We start from the raw sequence: 22927 nt of genomic DNA, 5'->3' as shown, positions 1-22927 counted from the left end.
AGATATATTATAAATAGCTTATTTGAGCATAAATGAGAATTTTGCACTGTGCCCTGAAGCCTAACACTTCCTCTCTGCATCCAAAAGTCCAATATTCAAAAATTGAATAAATACATTTGTTTAAAAGTCCAATATTTACTGAACATTTTATATATGTTCACAGAGCTTAACTTGCACAACAGCAATCTGGTATTTTGATATACCAGTTTGATTTTCTAGTCCTTTTTTGTCAGAAATAAAAAGAAACAAACACAAGCAATTTTCTTCATACTTGTTTAAAAAAACTAATGGAACACACTCATTGCTGCAACAACAGAATACACACATTAACAGTTAGATTTATCATTTACTACTTAGCTGCCAATCGGGCATGCTCTAACCATTTTTATAATATGCCCCAAACCTTAAATGCAACACCTGTTTACTACATTGTGCAGAGAAAGTCTGAACATCACAAACAATAAAGTAGACCCTTAACTATTGAATCCAAAACCACAATTGTTTGGCTTTAGAAGACTTGCAATGTGTTGCACAAGCTGTTAAAAATAATTTGTCATGAGCCTCTTACTGTATGATAATGTTGTTTACAGCTGAAATGAGCTGTGCCAGGTAATTCACTGTTTGTTGCACTGACATCCGCACTTTAGTGATTTGATTTTGATGAGTAAAGATGACAATATTTTTTAAATGTGAATGAACTATTATTTCATTCTTTTATACACATGACTTGCTCATTGACTTTTGTTTTGTTTGCTCTGCTCTACAGTATGTCTGCTGTTAACCATCCAGGATTCAGTTAGGAAAAATATCTAGAACACTGGTAAGGAAATTTCTAAATCATAAATAAGCTTTAAAAAAAATAAAGCCACTGTGAAGTCAGAATCTGATATTTTCAGGCATTTCCTGATTTTGAGCTCAATCTTTTCTTTCCATTGTGCAACATGAAGCAACACACAGTGATGTAACAGAATGAGAGATGTGGTTAGGTAATACAACCGGATGGTGTTTGCCTAGTCATGATAACACACAAACACATACACACACTGCTGGTTTTTTAGGACATCATGCTCCACATTGACCCAGTATTGTGTTACTCCTTCCATTACTGCTGACTAACTTTTGGTCTCTAGCTTGAATGATAGCAGCAGGGTGCATGGAGCAGGGCAGTGTCCGTCCGTGTCAAGTTATCTGGCACAAAGGAGCCTGGGAAATAGGGCCAGCTGAACCTGATCCCTGACACAGAGCCTGGTGCTGCTGATTCTGGTGTTATAGTACACATCCAGCAGCATCTGGCACTCTCAGGCGAGAAGGACCTTGTTGACATGAAAGGTCATAACGCAGAAGACACTGATGCAATGGAGGGTTATTATTGTTGTAGTCTCGCTTTGCCAGACCTCCACAGCACTGCGGAGGAGGGTCTGGCTAGTCCACACAGCATTCCGGGATGGGAGAAAAACATTCTCTGGTTTATTGCCATTTATTTTAACCAATCACAACCATCTTGGGTGGCGCTAAGTGCCGGGAAAAGCCGCGGTGCCTCTGCAAAATATCCTCGGGAAGGAACTTGTTTTGGTGGAACATGTATGATAAAAAGTTGTTTTAGTCGTGCAACAGAAAACTCAGATTGGACAAATAGTCTAGCTAGCTGTCTGAATTTACCCTGCAGAGATCTGAGAAAAGGTTGACCATAGTCCTCGGAGTTTAAAATGCCAACACAAAGGAAGCCCAAGGCAACGGATATCCGGTCTAAATGAGTGAAATCTGGAGGAATTTCCATTGGCAACGGAGCAATCATGGAAGTGGAACGTTGAGGATATAGACTATTACTGTTGTATTCAAGCAATGCTATTGTGCATATTACAATATCAACTTCATTTTACACCAGGAAGTACCTGGCTTCAAACCTGAATAGGATACTGGATTTTACTTTAAATGTTGGGAGGGATTGAAATCACAAAGACTAGCCTTCATGCATAATACACACACATTAAAGATACTTAAGATTTTTTTTATTTCACGTCTAAGTTACCAAGCAGTTTTATCAAGAACATCTTTTATCGTCACATTACTGATGGAGACATGTGAAGTACAAATCAGTCAAGGTGATATACCATTTGCATGTACAATGGTAATGCCTGCCCTGTACAACATCATACAAACACAGCGGCCATCTTTAGAGGGACCTGAGAGGGATGACCTGCAACACCTCTTTCTCATTGATCAATCTCACACCAGAGGAGGAGCACCACAGGTTCGACTACAGAACTGTACACGTTCTGCAGCCAATTTAATTATTATTGACAATCAAAACAAAAATGTCTAAAGCAGGAACTTGTACCAAGGAAAATGTAAACACACAGTGCCAGCTCTGAGGACAAAACCACAATTGAAGCAAAACAAAGCAAAATATAGGAGTTAAAAAAACAGATTATTAAAACTATTAACAATTTAATGGAAGTCTCAAAAAAATCTTTATTTACATTCTGTTTTTTACCAGTTCACTTTGATATAAAACTATAACTGGTAACTTGACTGTTGAGCTGTAAATCATCAGCACCATGATTATAAAAGCATCTTTGGACCAGAAAGATATGTACTGTACTGCAGGTCATACATTAATTTGTTTACTAATAAAGAAGGTGCACACTGTACTGTATGCTTGTGTTATTAATTAATGTATCACAACTGGAGTCACTCTTGTACTGGCTTGAGCTTTTGTAACTTTTGAATTGTGTTTCTTATTATCTTAAATTATTTTTTAAATTAGTAATTTCACTATACTTTTATATATGCCAGATTTTGCATGCTGTCCTTCAACATCATTAAACTTGCCTGTTAATAAATTCTCAAATTTTTTTAACAAAAGAAATATTTTAATTCTGATAAGCATTTCTTCCCACCTTAACATGGCTCCATGAACATTAAGCTCTAACATTTGTAACAGTCCACATGTGTATTCATCATCAGTGTTTAGGCTGTTCTCTCGCTCATTTAAAAAAAAAAGATTTCTAGCTAAATTTTCATTTGAAAAAGTTAGACTTAAAAAGAAAAAAAAAATATATATATATATATATATAATCTTATTCGACCCAGGTTTGGTTGTGCTGATTAATATGTGCTGGTTATGGTCATACGCACTTTGGTTTGGACGTGTCAATCTGTGGATAGCATGGCTTCTGTCAGTATTGCAAGAGGATACAGTATGTATTACTGTAGTTGGGATGTGTCCATTGTAATTTAAGTGGGTGTATAACCCTAGCTATGACCCACAGGTGACACAACACTGTCTTTGGACAGACCTGAGAGAGCAGCGACCCAACAGCTTCAGCTTGTCACAGAAGAAAGAAGACATGGTGTTTTTTCTGCAAACTGGACCTGCATAAGAAGGAACACAACGCAGAGGTCAAATGCCATGAAACATGGCAGTACAGATAATATTTTGTTTATTAAAAGTGATTTTAACCAAGAGGTTTGTCACAAAAAAACAATAGACTTACTGTAATGCCATAAACATTGCATTTGTGTGTTGATATTGAATCTGCGAGGCCAGACTAACAGACATACAGATTGATCGTTGCGTACAAACCTGTGTTGGACTTGCATTCCTGCATATTGCACTTCCTGAGTGTTTCTGGTTTGGAAATATTCTCACAGAGGCTGTTTGGCATCACGGCCAAATCCTGCTCACTCACACAGTTGACTTCACGCTGCTGCTGACCCCCACCACAACTCACACGGCACTGCAAAGTCACACACAAACAAGTGATAATTTAGACCACTACTAGCACTATTACAACTTTGTATTGCAAAACAACATTTAGAAATGCCCTCAATGCTTTGAGGAAATGCCAATCACATGTGACTGACCTCATCCCAGTCCTTGGCTTTCCAGCGAGTGCAGGGCTTTAGACTGCACGACTCTGTGCTGTTTGGCCTCAGTGTGGCGCTACAGCGATGAGGCTCTGGACAGTACACCAGCCTCTCCCTGACGCCTTCACCACAGCTGCCAGAGCACTGAAGAAAACACAAGGATTTAGGGGGGTAACTAGTCTTGCATTGCCAGAACTTCCTGCGGAACCTGAACAATCCCGGAAGTGGAACGTCGTGGATATACATTAGGGGATATCTAATTGGAGGAGAAATTCAATCTCCCTACACTTGTATAATATGGAACATGAATGGGAAAATATTCACAAATTTGTGGAGCTGGGTGTGACTACACAGGTGAAATATCCTAAATCCTCAATGTAATATACTGTAGTAGAGGCTACGTCTTACAATAGAACAGCAATAATTGTAAACATTGGTGGAAATGGTTACTAGAAAATGGGATGAAATCCATCTAAATAACTTGTAAACAGAAAACCAATTATTCACATATACATCAGATTAGTTATCAAAAGGTTTAAAATTTTTTTTGTAACATGTAACAGTGATTTATAATTTTCAACATTACAGGGTCAGTTCCCCCAAATAAACATGTATAATTATTTAAAGCTATACCAAATGAAAATTGAACATATAGAGATTTGATGTGTATAATGCTCCTACCGGTCCCCAGGGTGATATACTCCAGTTCATACAGGGCTTTTGGGGGCATGTCAAGGTGCTGAGGGGTCTGCTGGACACAGCTTGACAATGGAAAGGTCTGAGGGGACGTTTACTCTGAGAATCGACACACTGGACATCACGGTACCTCCTTCCCACCCCTGCACAGTAATCTGGACACTGTGGAGAACATCACAGTGCAATAAATGGCTCAGGCATGGCAAGTGAGAACTGCGACAGAAACAAACCCATTTCATCATATGGAAAAGTAACATATAATAAGTGGAATTATAATTAAGTATTAAGTGTAATTATGAAATTCAGTGACTGGAGGAAATCTAACGTTACTCACCTTGCTCCAGCTGCCACTGTGCCAGGTGGCACAGGGCTGCATGTGACATGTGCGTGCAGGCTCAGGTCTCTTCATTTTGGCACAGTCCTCATCATTCTGGGAGCTGCACTCTACCATCCTCCATATTGCTCCAATCCCACATGTTGTTGAACACTGGGGAGGAAGAGGTATTTTCTGATTAAAACTCACCTTGGGTTTATGTGTATACTTGGGTGAGAAACTGATTAAAGTGACATGTCAGGCAATAATATTGTAAAGTAGACATTTTAAGAAGCTCAAAAACAACAACCACCAGAGAAATTCTGTCTGAGGTTTTACATGTTCTAGCCAGAAGCAAATCCTGCAACCATTTTCTAAATCATACATCATTTCATTTCCTATTGCTAACACCAAACACCATTGGAAATAACTTTTCACTAGACCATGAACATTAAAGTGCAGCTAGCTAACCCACCAACCAATTGTCTGTTGCTTTTAAACCACCTTCCTTGCAGTTGCAAGCAGCATGTTTAAAAGAAAAACAAAAAAAAACTCTTGAATCCCATGTTTTCTGATCTAGGTAGCCCACAAAAAAATGACTGGTTGTCTTATTTCAGTTTGTGGGTTGGTAGGCACTCCAGATACTCAAATATATGTGCACAAGCACTGAAAAAGTGAGTTTTTCATGAAATGTCTCGTTCAAACAATTTAAACAGAAGGCAACTAAATGTTCACTGTGATAGATTATGTAAATTTGAAGTCCCTGGAGGTCAATTTTCAAAGCTTTCAATTTCATAGTAGTCATTACATGTCTGGAAGGGAGGATCCATAAGTTATAAGGTAGGCTATGCCATGGAAAATGGCCAGCATTAAAGCTGCAGTGGGTAGAAAGCAAAACAAAACTTAATTTGTAGAAGAGTGAGACCTCTTCCTGCAGCTCTCCCTCTCCCCTCTTTGTTGCACGGGCAATGCATGTTCAGAACAGCCAATAGAAACATTCTCTCTCTTTGAAATGACCTGTGATTGACAGTCACATCTAGATTATCTAAAGCCTGATTACAGAGCCAAGAGGAGGTGTAGAAGTTTAGTTTTCTCTCAGACCACTTGAATTACAATATGCTGAAAGATTATTATGGAATTGTTGCCCAACAACGGCAAAATAAAGTTCCTACCACAGCGTTAAGGTCTTGTATTTGGGCTGCAAATGTACTACTTTTTTTTTGTTCTTTCGGATAAAATGGTCATAAAATGTCTGTACCCACCTCGCTCCAGTTTCCTACAACCCAGAATATTTCCTTGCTGACTGGCTCTCTGGCCTTCAGGTTGCTCTGGTCACTGACGGAGCTGCTAATGGGATGTTCTTGTTGCTGGTTTTGATTGTTGGAGCGACTGCCTTTGGACCAGGAAGAGGGCTTTTTAGCACGAGAGACAGAACTGTTTTTTTTGGGTGTCACCGCAGGCTTCTTTAGTTTAATGATCTTCACTGTGGACTGGGATGATGCTGCAGTGGTGAATGGATGTCTTGCAGTTGTGGGAGGAGCTTGTGTTGTGTGGAAGCCAGCTTTCGATGGGACCGCGTGGTACATGGGAGTGGTAAGGGGAACCCTGTGTGTCCAGGGCCTGTATGGATTGATACGAGGGGTGGTGTGAGGGTTGGAGAAGGGATAGTGGTGATTGGTCTTTGCCCATGTTTTAGTACTGGTGTGTAGGGTGGAGTGGGTGGCCGTGGGTGCTTGGCGGTGGGTGCTGGTTGTGTGCATTGTAGGTGGACTTGTTTGTAAAGTGGGTGTAATGAGTATATGTGGTGTTAGTGTGGTTAATTTAAGAGGATTTTTGAGGGATGCAGATGTTGTAACATCCAGGTCAATAATCCCCTCATCCTCTGTTTTCCTATCCTTAACAACATAATCATATCCTGGAGTGTACATCACCACATTTGGTGTACTTCCCTCCTCTCCCTCCTCCCTCTCTTCTACCTTTTCCACGCCAGTTGAATTGATGTCCTTTTCAGCAGAATTTGCTTTAGATGGGAAAACCTTTCCTCTCTTATCCTCATTTTTCCTCACTCTAACATTGAACTCTAAATCATCTGTGACTATGATTTCAGGGATTGTGGTTTGAGGGGTTAAAAGGGAAGTGGTGGTTGGGATGAAAGCAGTTGTAGTTTCTTTGGTGGTTGTTTTCTTTCTCACAGTGATAGCAGCTGTGGGTGCAGCTGTGGCTGTGGTGCTCGTGGGAGCCCAGTAAGGTGTAGGTGTAGGATGCTTGATGGGGTGGCTGTTAGGTGGGTAGATGCTGCGGTACTTAGGAGGAGGCCCAGGTCGTCTACGAAGACTTGACTTAGGGCAGCTCTGAAGGGCACACAGTGATCTTGACCGAGGTTTGGTTGAGAGGTCGCAAGTCTTGGGTGTAAGTGCACATGTGACTGTACGTGAGCGAACACCTCCTCCACATGTAACTGGGCACTGCAGGAGAGGAAGAACACAAATGACACATTAAAGACAAGGCAGAGATCTGTAAGATCAAAGTCAGAGAGAGAAAAGCTACAGAGAAACAAAATGGAAGTAAAATGGAAATGAACATGCCTCTTCCCAATCGCCAACAGCCCAGTCCTGTCCACATGGTACATCTCTGTTGCATGGTACCACAGGTTTGGGTTTAAGCAGATGCTTGCATTCAGCAGGGTGGAGCACCCTTTCCTCCCCTGAAACTGTCCGAACACAGAGAACTGTTCGCTTGCGTGCCCCTTCTAATCCACAGGTGGCTGAACACTGCTGCCAGCCGCCCACCCACCACCTGAAAAAGAGGGGATAAAGAGGTTAAAAAAAAGAGACTGCTGATAGAACTGATTTGATGGCATTCAAAAACAATACATGAGGAACATATGGCATGCAGACAACTTTGTCATCTTCTAATAATGAACAGGCCTGGGTATCAATTGAAAATGTTTGATACTATTGCCAGAGTTTTGGTACTGAAACCAAAACTTTTTTTTAAATACCTTGCTTTAAGGAAAACACATTTTTCTACAAAACCCTTTTTTCAATTTTTTTCAAATAGAGCCAACGTTCTAAAATGTTATACAGTATATTCTCAAAACATAAGCAACTGTGCAAGAACTTTGACTTATTAAAATACAGTCCAAAACAGATTTTTAGAATAAGTAAACAAGACTATAAATCTCACTAGGCCATTGATACCAACTTTTAGTAGCCTACTCAACAGTTTTAAATATGTTCTACAAACACATTTTATTTGTTACCAAAAAAAGTACGGAGTGTCTATTTGCACCCCCGGTACGAATAGCCTCGGCCACACATTCCAAATAATTTCTAATAGCCGTAGACCGGCTTTGGCTATTCACACCCTGTGACGTAACAACAAAAACACGTTGCTCACGTGCACCGAAATCATGGCGGACGTTCATCTTCCATGACCGCAAAAACCGGCAAAGTTTTGTCTCTAAAGTTTATAACAATTGAATTTCTAGCAGAAAATGGATACTACAGTTGCGCTTTCTGTCTTCAGTGAAAGCATACAACCGTTAGTTTGTTAGCTAGTACCTATTTTTTGTATACAGTACTGTTACCTAGCAACTGAGGCTTGAAGAAACCAACTAGTAAACAGTTATACAACGTTCCGTAAGAGCTGCTAGGTGAGTGGTTAGTTCGCTTACCTTCGGTATGGGAGTTTGGAGTTGGATACACCTGTGAGGAGATCTTATTTTTTTAATTTTGGATTGGATAATTTGCAGGGTGGTAGGGGAAGACTCATGAATATGCCTGCTCTGGTTGAGTTGGTTAGGTTTAGGCAACAGGAGTGGGATTGGTTATGGTTAGGGTAAGAATGTCAGGGCGATAATATTCCAAAAAGGTGTAATACATGAGTAGTATGGATAACTGTGTGTAACTATATGCCAAGGTACTGTAAATGCACAGGGGTGCAAATAGCATACATTGATATTTGTACCAGACGGGGTATTAATAGAACACATTGCTGTGTGCACCGGCTGGGTACGAATAGCATTCATTTCTAATTGCACCAGGGTACGAATAGCATACACTGCTAATTGTACCAGGGGTGCAAATAGCCTCACCCAAAAAAGTATTGAGGTTCCATAACCAGCACTAAAGATGAAAATATCAGTTATTAAAATAATTCGTTCCATTGGTTGAATTTCTAAATTGTTTGTTATTACAGTGAAACCCAGGGGCAAGGGGGAGAGAACACAATATAAATCTTGCGACTAAGTAATTCTAAAATCCTAAAAAAATCTAGATTAGGCAGTGAAATACTGCCTTTTACTTTCAAACCAGCCATAACATTCTATTGGTATCTACAGTAGTTAGTTAGATAGCCTGGTGACTCTCCAATATTATGAATGCAATGATCATCAAACAATAGTTATATAACTAAAACCACAGTACAATATGTTTCCAGGCACAATAATACTGACAGTGAGAGAAAAACAGTTAAAGAGCGTTTGAGAGTTAATGACCTTGCAGGACAATCCATATTCTTGCATTTTCGGTATCTCCCTTCTGGGCGGCTGTCTGGGTCACACAAAGACTCATCCACTACACCCACGTCCATTTCAAAACACCGCACAGGCTGGTACTGCTCCCCTAAAACAGCCAGGAAGTCAGAAAGCAGATGGCCAGGTCGTAACTTAAATGTCACTGAAATCCTCCAAAACATACATTTATGGAATAAGATTTTTTCTGTTAAATGCAAAACCAACCTAAGCCACAGGTGGTGCTGCAGTCTGTCCATGCCCCATGCCTCCAACTGTAAATGGGTTCACTGACCTCATTTCCTGTCTCTTTGGTCTTCTTGATGGTGTACTCATACTTAATACCTAGGTTCTTCTCCTGAAATAGTAACTGGATAGCCATATGAATTATTATGCATCATTTTAACATTACATATTTGACATACAGTATATAAAAAAACACATTTTTCAATTTCTAAATCAAGATCAGTTTCCAGTATATGGTGTCTTTAAACAGATGAGAAAACAATTGCTTAGAGACATTTTATTATTATCTTTTCATTCACCCAGAAATGTGTAGGCTGCTTTGGAAAACATGTAACGTTTGCATGCTGTGATTGGTTGGCTATCCTTAAAGTCGCTTTTCTCTACCTTTATCGGTTGAAATCACCCTACACAGACACTGGGTAAAAATGTAAATTACTGATTACTTCTATACATCTCAGAATACTGAAACATTTAAAAAACTGTAAAATCCTTTCAAACACATTTAAACATCTGTATATTATGATGCCTGCCTACCTGCAGCATGACTGGCTGTTTGGTGGGTCCAGGAGCGGTGAGGTTCTCCATGTTCCCACTGCGTTCGTAGTAGAACGTTGTCCCACCGGCCTCGTACTCCCCGTTCCACTGGATGATGAAGTTGCCGTTGAGGAAGTACTCCTCCGACGTCTCGCTCTTTAGAGCCAGGAAGTTACCTGCCTCCTCCACTTCCTTTACCAGGATGTCCCGCGCGCCCTCAGGTATCACACCCACGTCCACGTACCCTGGGAGAGTCGAGAGGGGAGTCAGAGTCACAGCGAAGTAATGGATGGCCCACCATGGCTGCTGCCACACTCACATCCAGACTACCAGACAGTTTCTCTCTGATCTTTAATAGAGGGTGGGTTCAGTCTGTGGGGGTGGTTGGCATGTGTGTGTGTGAGTGTATGTGTGCGTATTCTGCGTGGGGGGCACTGCCCTGTCTCTGTTTTTTATTGTGTGTGGATGGGGGGGCTGGATGGGGGAGGACTAAAGCAGCTATGAGTAGGTCTCTGGAGTTTAATGATGTTTGTGGGAAGGTGTGTGTGTGTTTCTGTGTTTGTGCAAAGGAGGGGGAGGTCTGCCCTTGGTCTAAGCCTTTTGAAGTCTAACACATCTGGGCTGGTTATCTGGAAAGGATGCTGTGCGGGGCAAACACACACAGACAGAGACCAAGAGAGAGAGAAAGCAAAAAGGTTTTTTATTGTTTTAGAGCCTCTTTCTCTATTAATCTGTATTTGCCGTGACTCTGCATGTGAGTTATACTTTTCCAAGCACAGCAAAATACACTATAGACATGTCAGTCTTTAGACAAATGCAAACATGTGGCTGCAGGCGCACACACATACACACACCCGCCAAGTACAGCAGGACAAACAGCTGCACACTGTGGACAAGAAGGCTGCCATGACAACAAAGTATCAACACAATGGCGTAATGCTAATGAACTGTCCTGAAATGACTTTTTGCCTGTAGACATCAATTTGAATTCTGTGCTTTTTCACACTCTTCTGGTGGGTACATAAAAGCTTCTCCTCATTAATATGTTGTCTGTTTTGTGTTTTGTGCAATTTTATAATTGGATCAATTCTTATGTCTGGATAATTCAATTTGTTTCCAGCTGCTCAAATATCCTTTGTGCTAAACTCACCAAAGCCATCTCCTTCATCAAAAGACTTATAGACTGTCTCACAGCTTGTGCCATCACCCAGACAGACTCCACAACGATCCTCCACAGCGTTTGAGTCAATGCCATAGTCACAGCCGACCGCCTACAGAAGAAACACATGCACAAACCCATCAATATACAACGAGACACATTACAGAATCACATAAGATGGAAGTTTGCACAAAAAAACTCCACCCTCCACGATACTATCGTTACACTGCAGCTTGTCTCATCTGGCTCCACTACAATTCCCCCCCCCTCCTCCCCCGTCTCTTTTAGTCTCTTACCCAGCCACACTACCTTGCACACTCCGTTGACGCAGATGTTTCTGGACATGTTGTTCATGAAGCACGGTGTCCCGTCTGTCACGGCGTCGAGCATCTTCTCCGAAAAATACTCAACGACTGGTCGACAGTGCAGCTCACAGGGGTTTACTGAAGATGGTTGAAGGTAGGGGAAAGAGGAGTTTAATTTAGTTTAATTCCAATTAATTGCCGACTCTGAGTCCAGTCTACTAATGTCAAGCCCAACTATCAGGAACGGATGATGAAGCATACTTTTCATTGATGACAAGACATTTTTGGATCTTTTCTAACAAACAAACACCTCACAAGCCCAATACAAATTACATTTATTATGCAGAAACCGTGATTTGAATTTAAGAAATGACACAAAGCACAAAAAGAATGCGTGCAGACTTTAGCAAGGACAAGTAATGCACTGAACTGTTCTGTAACACTGTATGCCCCTGCTAAGATACAGTAGCTGGGGGTTTATCAGTGTTTTTTGCCCCCAACGGTGCCTTCCAGGCAGCGCTGCCTGGAAGGCACCGTTGGGAGGCACTGGTTAGGGTTAGGGTTAGGGTTAGGGTTAAGGTTAGGGTTCGGTGCCTTGAAGGCAGCGGTCGCAGCGCTGTCTGGAAGGAGCAGTTGGGGGCGCTTTCTAGTGTAATGCTGCCCTCTGTTGGGTGACATACACAATCGCAGCTACAGCTCTTCTGTGATATGAACAGAGGGCTACTAGCATACTGTACATGTATCTGTCTATCTGTTGTATCTAATTGCATATTTGAGGCTTTGATCACTTACTTTGGTTAGACACAGGAATCCACTGGTAGAGCTCATTGTGGTAGGACACAGTGTCAAACTCACTGCACAGCATCTCTCGAAAGGTTGGTTTATTCTTCTGACAGGGTTTGGTATTACAGGTCCGATAACGCTTCCTTTCCCCAGTGCAGTACTTGCCCCCGAACTCTGGTCTGTGGATACACAGTAGCACACTTTAAATCAACCATGTGATCAGTTTCAGCGTGTCATCTGTTTTTGAAGAACCAAGACCGGTTTGATTCCAAAGAGTGTGAGATATATTTCAATGGCAGATCTGGAGTCAGATCTTACTTGGGGTTGTTACATTCCCTCTCTGCTGACTGAACTCCAGTTCCACAGGTCCTGGAGCAGTGAGACCAGGTACTCCACTGTCCCCAGCCTCCGTTCACCGTCTCTGGCAGTTTACCCACAATCACACACTCTCCTGAGATACACCACTGCAGGAGAAAATGTCACAAATAACACTGGTAATATGACACATTTAATACTCAAGGCTCTGCACCAGAATCACCCTTATATCTGTAGTGCTAACCATCCTCATCCTCAGGCTAATGAAATCCACACCCAACAAGACAAAGCAACTGGCACCACCCACCTTCTCTGGTCCACAGCGAGTGCCATCTATAGGCGAGTCCAGTTTGGAGCGACAGGAGCCGTTCACTGAACACCAAAGAATCTGGCAAACGTTCTGAAAGAAAGACGTAATCCACAAACAATGAGACTTTTTACTAAGATTTCTGACATTTTTAGTTGATGCTTAGATGCACAGTACTCACATCAACCTCATGGCAGAAGGTAGCATTTGGGCCATACTGGAGCTGGCACTGGTGGTGTGTGGTGTAACGGACACCGAGGCGAGCCAGCGGGGTGGTTAGGTCCCTCTTGGAAGGGCGGTCATCAAGACAGAAACCCCAGCCTCGACTAAAACAAACGAACAAAGATTGGATATTGAATGTGTGATCTTTTGAAAAAGATGAAAAAGAGAAAGAGTGCACAAGGTGTGGTGGTTGAGTCATTTGTGCAAGTGTGACCGCCCTCTAATGACCCTTAGGCTTCTCTTGCTTTTCTGTTATTTGCTGGATTTTCTGGCTTTTAATGAATTCAGTTTGTTCAGCATCTTTGCACTTATGTTCTTTGCTGCTCTTTCGAAAAGTAGTTTGTCATGGTTTGCTTCTTCATAACTTTGTTTTGTTCCAACACACACCCACTACATATTTGGGGGTATACGTTTCCACTGCCTCCCTTCAAATCTGCACCAGCATATTCACTTTATCTGCATCCAGGAAGAATCACTGCTTGTTTTAGTCCCATTTTCACAATGATTTTATAACTCCGGCGATTCACATAATTTACAGACCTCTTGTGTGTTCCCCACAAAGAAAAACAGTACTAAAACTGAGTGAATCATATTATAATTTTATGAATCATGGCTTCAGAAAAAGGTATGAATTCAGCCTTACTCGAGGAAGCGTGTGATATATTCTTTGGAGCAGGAGGACCAAGTGAGGGGCGAGCTGTCGTACATCAGCTGTCTGGACATGATGAACGGGTGCCGCCCTTCCAGCTCACAGTCATTCCCCTGACCGTCATGATGAATTCCAAAGCTGTGTTCAAACACAACCAACATGGACAATTATGATATTATCTTTACACAAATAAATGTTTCACAAGAATACATGGGCTTCAGCTCTTGGATCTGCAAAAACATGATTGTGCCTCTGAGCAACTTTCTAATCTCAATAGATTTCTACAGCAATGTGTCCCAGTCCTGTGATACATGCAAATAACACATTTGTTTTAAAATTTGAAATCCAGTCCAAAGTCATTTGATAACTTTTGTTTGCGCAACATCATTTCCTGTTAGTACAAAGCAGTAAAACACATTCATTTCTTGCCCAAATAGAATACTGTAAAGATTTGTACATAATTTATACATTATAATAGCACATACAGTGTGGAATTTGATCTCAGCTAAGGTCTAAAAGTTAACTGTAGCTGAAAAATGTTTGCTCTGGCCGGTGGGCGGTGCTTGGTTTTGGCTCAACTTGGTCACAAACATTCTAATTTTTCAGCTCAACAGGTACACTAAAATATGTTTCTGAAAACATTTGAGGCAAGATCACATGAATCACAGTTCACGAGCAGTGATTGACACTGCGTAGAGACTCCTCTGCTCTTAATGGTTGTTAACTTTTGGGCATGGTGGAAACTTGCATATGCCAATAGGAGAACTAGGGGGAGGCAGAGGAACATGAATTTTGTTTTACAGATTGTCTGCCTAATGTGCTACTGTAAGGATTCAGTGACAGTTTGAGCAAATATGACAAAAAGTTATTTAAAAAAAAGTTACCTACTGAACCTTTAAACCATATGCCTCTTGGCTCTTACATTTTTTTCCTGCTACCCTCTATTTCAAATTTGAAGGACCACTCTTCCCTACATCCACTTCATTCATTCAGTCCTCATGGTCATATGTTAACTGAACACATTGGCGCCAACTGGGATTAAAGATAATGTGGTTTTCTGTGTCACAGTAATCCAAAAATGAAAACAACTCAAACTTTTCTTTTTACTGTTACTAAATGATCTCCGCACAAATCACATCAATCTCAGGTATCAATCTTTTGTCCGTTTACCAGATACTAACCATTATTTGCATTAGCCCATTCCCTAATGATGCAACTGTATATTCCTCTTTAGTAACCGATCATGGGAACAAGATGCTTTCTTTGTCACATGGCCTATTGTTATCATACTCTATTATTCAGAGTTTCACAAAAATTACAAATCAACACACACACACACACACACACACACACACACACAGACCTGTGGCCCATTTCATGAGCGATGGTGAAGGCAACAGGTAGTCCTGAATCCTCATTGATGTTGCAGCTGCGGTGCGGTTGACACATCCCAGACAGATGAGACAGACCCAGGGTCTCACAGGGCTGGTTCATTCCAGCACAGATGTCTTTCCTGGGCGGGGGGGCGAAACACAGGCACATTATGTAGATGTCATATCTCCATCATAAGCGGGCCTAGCATCAGAGCATATGATTTATTCATTTCGTTTAAGTTCTCTATTGATATAGCTGACCTACAAATGCATATGTGTGTGTCACTTGCCTAGTGACCAACACAGCCACATCATGATGAGCTGGATGTGTGTCACTCTGGGGATTGAGGTTTTTCTGCCAAGCACAGAAACTGGACAAAGTGGCGTCTGCATGGTGAACAATCTTCAACTCTTTCTGCAACAAACAGCAGAATTAGAAATAACAGACTGCACATTTGTCATCATTTGGCTTTCTTTTCTTTTCTTTTTTTACATCTTGTCATTTGAAAACATCAAAATTTTAATTATTTTTTGACCCTGAAGAAAAATTTTTGTTTCCATCTTTTCACAGGAAATGTATAGAGTGCAGTGTCAGTTGCAGAGCAGTAACCTGTAGAGGTAGTTTATATTTTGTAATGGACATGACTTTAATGCAAACAGCTCACCTTCATTCACTTTATTTTCTAAACAGTTCTGTATTACACCAGCGATAACAGGGATTTTTTCCAATGGAAGCCAAGACATTTCTGCTGAACAAACAAGATTTTGATTGTTTTTCGTGATCGGTCCAGGGTTCTTGTTGAATTTTGTTTCAATTGGTTTTCCAGTTTTTCACACTTGTAGCTAAACGTGGAAGGCCTGATGTAAACCAAGGTGAGTACATGATGTTCAGTGGGTCTTGAATCTTCAGGTAGATACTCAGTGCATGGAGCTTGAACCACAGCCAAATGAAGGAGTCTTCCAGTTTACTTCAAGCTACAGTGCGTAGTTTCTGCTGCTCCCATGAGGAATTCTAAGTAATGACAACAAAACTGTCGGCGCGTCCACATGATACAAGCCTTCCATGACCGCCCTCCCCCTCCTCCAAGCAGTTGCTAGTAGCCAAGGAGGACACGGAGGATTAAAAAGACATGATGGACTCTTCAGAAGAGGTAATTATCTTCACTCGAGTTTCTACGCGTGAAATCACCGGACAACACAATCTTCTGAACATAGCCATACTGAGAAATACAGAGAGAGTTGGGTGGAGCTGATAGTCTTAATTAGCTTTGTAGCAACTCATTTGGCAATGGCTTGAATGTAACGGACGTTCTATAATATCAAAAAGTTCTGCACTAAAGCTTTCACCTCCTAACTACCCCACTGAGGAATGCTTCATAGATGTACATGTGCTTTTCTTGTTCCAACTTTAATACATGCATTGTCAAAGAAAGAAATCACATTAAAGTTTCTTAAGAAAACTTGTTTGGGCAAGTGTTACCTCTTCTCCATGGAGTAGAATGAGGCGAACCAAGATTACATGGATGGCATTCCCAATACTGGCATCATGAAAGATCCCTGCCACCTGTTAAAATAGAGATCATTCACCACTAAAATAAAATAAAAACGTAACCGTAGTCTGTGCGTAAACAGTATAATTGAATTCTAACTCCTCACCATGTTCATGATGGTGAAGATGTAGGACTCCACATTATCAGTGCCGTGGTATTCTATGAGTTTGGCGTCAGCTACCACCATGGTCTCGACCCACCGCTCTCTGCTGACTGAGCGCTGCGAGCGGGACTGAGCCTGATCCTCCCCCCTCTGCTGCTCCCTCTCCCATTCCTCCCTCTCTCTCTCCACCTGGACAGAGTCACTTGGAGCATCTAAAGCGTGGATAATGGAAGACTTCACTTGCAGTACACTTGTGACTTATCCTTGCTTGACACAGGCACAGACAGAGAAAAAAAATGCTCATTTACAGTATGTATATTTACACAAACATCTGCTGTTCCATAGACATACACACACATTCAGATACACACCTTGAACTCCACAGGGGCTGGGTGTATCTTTGGACTCAAAACTGCGTTTTTTTCTCTGGCTTTCTGTTGTAACTCCTGGATAGACAATATGGGGCTCTGGAGTCCCTACAGGATTATCAGGAGATTTCTGGAAAGGTTCGATAAAGTAGTGTCCCTCTGGCAGGGAAAAGAAGCCTCTCTGAGGAAAAGAAAAATGACATTGATGAAGATGCATTGAGTAGAAATGAGTGAGCAAGTTAAGATTTTGGTCAATCACTTCCTGTGCACAGAAAAGTTACAGATACCCAAATCTGAAAATAGGGCAAATCTATTATCTCAAGTATTAGTTCTGCTCACTGCTGTCACAGCTCACCAACTGTTAATTAAGATTAAAAAGATTATTCATTTTATCCCAAAATCTTGCCTAATGCAGCTTTAAGTCTCTTTTGTAATGTCATGCATTCTCAGACTGTGACTTAAACCGAAAATTTACAGCCTAGTACCTAGCATGCTTTTGTTTTATAACTTTTATGAGTGCAACAACAAATCACTAAAAAGATTAAACGTGAGAAGACTGTCTCTTGGAAAGCATGCTGAAAGGGCCATTATTCAGTAATTTCCATTTGGTTGGAATCCATCATTAGTCAACAGATCTGAATATGAACCTTTCTCCTTCCCTGAGGCACATTCTCTGTCTGCTGCAGCAGCAACACAAAGACTTTTTCCTAAGTATGCCATGCATGTTCTTACTGGTGCAGACTATTCATTTGCTGATTGGTGAGGTCTGCTGTTGAGACTGACATATATACTACATCCCCCCACACAAACCTACATGAAAACATAGATGCATGCAAACACACAAAAGACGTTTCTGTCAAATCTTGAATTTTCCTTGTAAACACACGCAATATGAATGTTTTCCCTCCCACTAACTGTTTGCAAGTTCTCATCATTAAGTTGATTGTGTGTGTGTGTGTGTGTGTGTGTGTGTGTGTGTGTGTGTGTGTGTGTGTGTGTGTGTGTGTGTGTGTGTGTGTGTGTGTGTGTGTGCCAAAACAAGCCCAGACTGTTCCCGAATGAACCCCTCCCTTTAACCCTAAACCAACTTCGAAATTGACAGAATGAGAGTGGGATGCATAATTCTTTCAAGAGCCAATCGCATTATTTGACATGTTAAAATGTCCATGCACATGAATAAATCTATCAAGGATATAAAAAAAACTTAACATGCACATGTACTGCGTCCAACAAGACCAAAGAATTCTAAGAAAATGATTGTTGAATCTGATTCTTGGATCTCTTCTCAGTGTTTTTAGGAGCCAAAGACAGATGTGGAAAATTAGGTCACGCAGTGCTTACAGTTCGGCCAGTTGTGGTCCCAAGGGTCTACCCTGCTGTTTACTGCAGTTACTCACTATTCAGCCTTCTGGGTCATCCTGACATATTTTTTATGTTTTTCTTGGGACATGCATTTTAACTACATTCATTCAGCTGTCTGCAGAGCTCTGACTGAGTATCTAATTTCTCCATTCAGGGAGTCCAGAAAGTACAAATCTAGAGAAGCACTCCCTTTGGAAGGACTATTTTACTCCACCTGTTACACTGAACCTTGTAACATAAGATAGAGTGTCCACAAACTGGAACAGAAACTTTGTAGGACACAACTAAGCTGCTCAGGCTTATTTTTTTTTCCTGTAAAACCACCAGAGGAATAACAATAACGTTGCAAATGATAAACAAAAGGCTTCTTCTTTTTTTAAACACAGATTAAATAAAAAAGTATTGAGAAAGGGTTTTCCACTGACTCAGAGTGTGGCCTTCAGCCAGGGGTCCCTAAGTTGTGATGTCTCATCCAAAAAGCATGCAGGCTGATATACAGTATGTCTATGGTCAGCTGAGAAAGCTTCCTAGTGCAGAAAACACACATTTTACCAATGTTCTGGATCTCACTGCAAAACAAAACAAATACAAAGGTGTATGATACATATAATGGCAGATTCTTGTTATTATGCCTCCCTGCCATCTCCTATGTGTTTTCCTGAGCGTTAAACTTCCAAGTGAGTCCCAGCAGCGAGAAGCAGGTGGTGGAGTGCAGATCAACCAGGAAGGAATGCTACAGAGAGGCCCATCCAAACATTCAGACCCTTGCCAGCATGATCTGTATGATCTACATACCAATTGCAGTCCTGCAACGCAGCCGGCAAGGCTTGGCTTGTACAGTGTGGTTATGGTATTACTTGTGATCCTTAAATTACCATGTACAGATCCTGTGTGATGTAGGTACTCAATAGACAAAGACATCTTATAAGGATACCAACTAGGACTTTGTTTTCCATTTGAGCAAAACCGGGGGATTATTCTGTAACAGTTTTTGCTCTAAATCCCAAATGCTCCGCCAGCTAAAACAGTGTTGGTCAGAAGTTCACTTTCGCCACTTCTTCTCCCTCTGCCACCTCCTGCCCTTCTCCTCCTCCTCTCCATTAATCCCCCTCCTTTGACCTAAAGGAAGCGTGTTTGGGTGTGAGGTGCCAGAGCCAGGGGAGGTTACCATAACACAGGTCTGTGTTCTAAATACATTGGCCATGTGGAACTGCTTTACTTCTGTTTCCTGCTTCTGTGGGTTTTGTAGTGCTGGCCAACTGGGTCTGGAATAAAGTCTTTGCTGTTATACAGCCTCTGGCCTCAGCAGTGATTAGTGGGACACAAGGAGAGGTGGGAGCGGATGGTGCTCATTACTGCAATATGATCAATCACAACAATTTTCTGCATAACAAACGTGCATTTATTCTTTAAAACTGTTTCTTGATCATTACTGGTTTCACTACACTTACTTGCCTTTATGTTGTTTCTTTACTTCACAGGATAATTCTGCCTGTGAGCTAACTTCTTTCTCAGAGGTCAAAGACATTAGCATTTTTCATCTGCATAGTGCGAGGAAACATGCATTTAAGTGAGAAAAACACCAATATAATAGGTCTGAACATGCGTGATCTTTCTTTGTGTTGGGCCTCAGGGATCAAAGACTCTACTGAGAAAGCTTTGGCTTGGCTTGAATTGAAGGTTTTCCCAGGGAAACAAAAAAAGGACACAGACAGAAACCTCCATCCAATTACTCTGGTCCTCATGGTTTCACGTGTACAGTAAATAGCAAAGGTGAAAGGTAAGCTGAACTTTGTAAAGACATAATCACTTGTAAAGTAAATATTGCTCACTATTTTCCATCCCCTTTACCATCTACATTAATATCTACATAAATACTGTACATCCTTTGTCAGATCATCATTAGTCGATTCATTTATTTAGTTGATTCATTTATCAGTACATTGATAAAAAAAAATGTTTTCGACCATTTTGCTAAATGAGTAATCTTTTTAATTATTTTTCAAGAAAAAGGGTTGGTTCCACCTTTTCAAATGAGAGAATGTGATGGCAATTTGAAGACGTCGACATGGGCTCTGGGAAATTTTTATGCTCCTTTTTCATTCTTTTCTAATGTTTTATAGACCAAATGAATAATCAATTAATCAATCAAGAAAATAATTGGCAGATGAATTGATAAAGAATAATCATCTCTGTGGTTGCTATAACCGTCTTCCACAGTAGAGCAAATCAGTGTAATAGATCATAGTGGTTTCCCTGATTGATTGACGAGAAGGGACACACCGGAACATTTGGGATTGCAGAAAAAAATCCTCTAAATGCGGTAGGTTGTAGATAATTGTACTTTAGAGTAGCTTAACACTTTTTAAATAAACTGCATTTACAAGATTTGGCAAGAAGAGGCAGTGCAACCCACACAAACATAACAGAGAAACAGGAGGCATGACCCTGCAGGAGAGGCATTCCTGCTGTGACACAATCAAAGACGAACACCCAAACATTCTTCATGACTAAAACTGACACATCCCATCATTTCAGAGCTGGAAAGTTCCTCTTTTTCCACCACCTCTTCCTATTTGGTTGTTTTCAAAATATTGGTGTTAATCAAATTAATCAGTTATTATTTCAAAAATGCTGAAGTATTTTTTGGTGAATAAAGGACTTAAAAACTCAAATTCTTAGCAATGAGCAACCATAGTATTCTTCAGAAATGTTCATATGGCACATGTCACATCTGAAATAAAATTCTTCATATGTTGAGCTGCTCTCTTGTCTATCTGCGGTCCAGCTGTCTTCTAGCCTTTCTAGTGGAACTATTTATTTGATTAGAAACATTTCAGCCAAAGTTTAAAAAAAAGAAGCACAAATTCTCTGAACAAAACGTATGGCCCTATTTCCTGTCTCTCCATCTGTCAAACTCTATTGTTCCAGTATATAAAAAAATGTGCCAAAATCTATTACTGAAGCCCTATCTCAGCGTAGAACAAAGTAACAATGTGGTGGGGGTTGCAGAGAGTTTCTGCAGGAACAGACAGCAATGTGAATGAATGAATGAATGAATGAATGAGTGAGAGTGAAAGTACAGAGGAAAACATCTGAAAGACAATGAAGACGGAAAGGATCTCATGGTTGGCCGAGAAGCAGCAGCCATCAGCGGGTCGGCAGCACAGTCGTTCTTCAAATAGTGTCAGGAAGTCTTTGAAGGGCAAACTAACACACAGGGCACTGTCAGATGGAAGGGTTTGCTCAACAGCCTATGCCTGCCTAAACCACATACCAGCTTCCCCAGAGTGATGCTCCCCTTCCCCTGTGTATTAAAAAAAAACCTGCCTGCCAAAAGCAACTATAGATTTTTCAAAGAGATATGACAGGGAGGGAATAGGGAGGATTCAATTTAGGAATGACACAGAGGTTTAAATTTACCTTTATGCCTTGTTATGTATGAAAAACAATGTGATTCCTTACCAGTCCTTTACAAGAGCTGATGGCAGCAGTTCCTCGCACATCAGAGGCTTCCACAGTGCCAAGGAGGTGACAGGAGTTCCCCTCAGAGCGACGATGCTCAGTCCTGTTGGCACTGCCGTTCCTCCTCTCTAGGATGTAGTCACTTGAAACCAAGTGATTGTTTGCAGTCAAATTAAACATTAAAGTGCGACCCTTGTAGTTGACCTTGTAATAAACCTGTCCATCCAAACCAAGGGGATGTAGGTCACGCGTGACTCGCCCACCCTTGAAGTGGTGAGCCAGAGAGTGGGAGATAAACTCTCCATCAGCGCTGGTTTTCACTGGGTGGACAGTGGACAGATCTGACTGGGACAACTGACCTGCAGAATAAAATACAACATAATTGAAACAGCTTTTTTTACCTTTAGAGTATATTGATATTAGTATGCACTTAACCATACAAACGTTTCCAGTCTTGCATTTAATTCACACATGCACAGAAAGGCAGCTTTTATCATAACTGCACGACACTGACCTTGTTCTGCAATGAGGGAGAATAGTCTGCCAGAGTCGGAGAGCTCTTTGTGGCCGGCTGCCAAAATGAAAACAAAGTGTAGCAGAAAAAGAACCGGGCATTCCTGCGAACATCGCATATTTCATGTAACCAAACACAAACCACTGCAAAAGAGTCCTGGACATTGGGGTTTCAGTTAGAGGCGACCACTTCGATCCTGAGCTGCACTGTGTCATGACATGAACACGCTCACTAATCTCCTTTCACGAAGGCAAGCATGCAACGAGGGAAGACTGGGAGC

The 22927-nt window shown here is 41.2% G+C and overlaps 1 protein-coding gene across 1 annotated transcript; it reads right to left on the bottom strand.

Annotated features, from left to right (window-relative positions):
* Positions 1 to 1987: 1987 nt before the first annotated feature.
* Positions 1988 to 22927, bottom strand: adamts12 (ADAM metallopeptidase with thrombospondin type 1 motif, 12). The gene is made up of 24 exons (XM_039803319.1): positions 22648 to 22927; positions 22134 to 22492; positions 17310 to 17487; positions 16942 to 17150; positions 16766 to 16849; positions 15576 to 15700; positions 15276 to 15425; positions 13907 to 14050; positions 13223 to 13367; positions 13042 to 13134; positions 12738 to 12883; positions 12429 to 12598; positions 11641 to 11774; positions 11323 to 11443; positions 10173 to 10417; positions 9621 to 9762; positions 9378 to 9504; positions 7465 to 7675; positions 6142 to 7344; positions 4901 to 5053; positions 4552 to 4728; positions 3868 to 4014; positions 3587 to 3740; positions 1988 to 3375 (listed from the first exon to the last, which is right to left on the bottom strand). The coding sequence occupies exons 1-24, from the start codon at positions 22763 to 22765 to the stop codon at positions 3260 to 3262; spliced, it is 4851 nt and encodes a 1616-aa protein (XP_039659253.1). The 5' UTR covers positions 22766 to 22927; the 3' UTR covers positions 1988 to 3259.

The sequence above is a fragment of the Perca fluviatilis genome, chromosome 6 (genome assembly GCF_010015445.1).
Source record: "Perca fluviatilis chromosome 6, GENO_Pfluv_1.0, whole genome shotgun sequence".
In the NCBI taxonomy this organism is placed as follows: Eukaryota; Metazoa; Chordata; class Actinopteri; order Perciformes; family Percidae; genus Perca; species Perca fluviatilis.
The sequence above is the reverse complement of the archived record's forward strand: the minus strand, read 5'-3'. Positions and strand labels throughout refer to the sequence as shown.

Coding starts and splice junctions, on each gene's coding strand:
- adamts12 (XM_039803319.1), bottom strand. CDS start 22,765: ATGCGATGTTCGCAGGAATGCCCGGTTCTTTTTCTGCTACACTTTGTT. Junction 16,850..16,941: donor TCTTCACCATCATGAACATG/GTGAGGAGTTAG, acceptor CTATTTTAACAG/GTGGCAGGGATCTTTCATGA. Junction 12,884..13,041: donor CTCGCTGTGGACCAGAGAAG/GTGGGTGGTGCC, acceptor TTTCTCCTGCAG/TGGTGTATCTCAGGAGAGTG.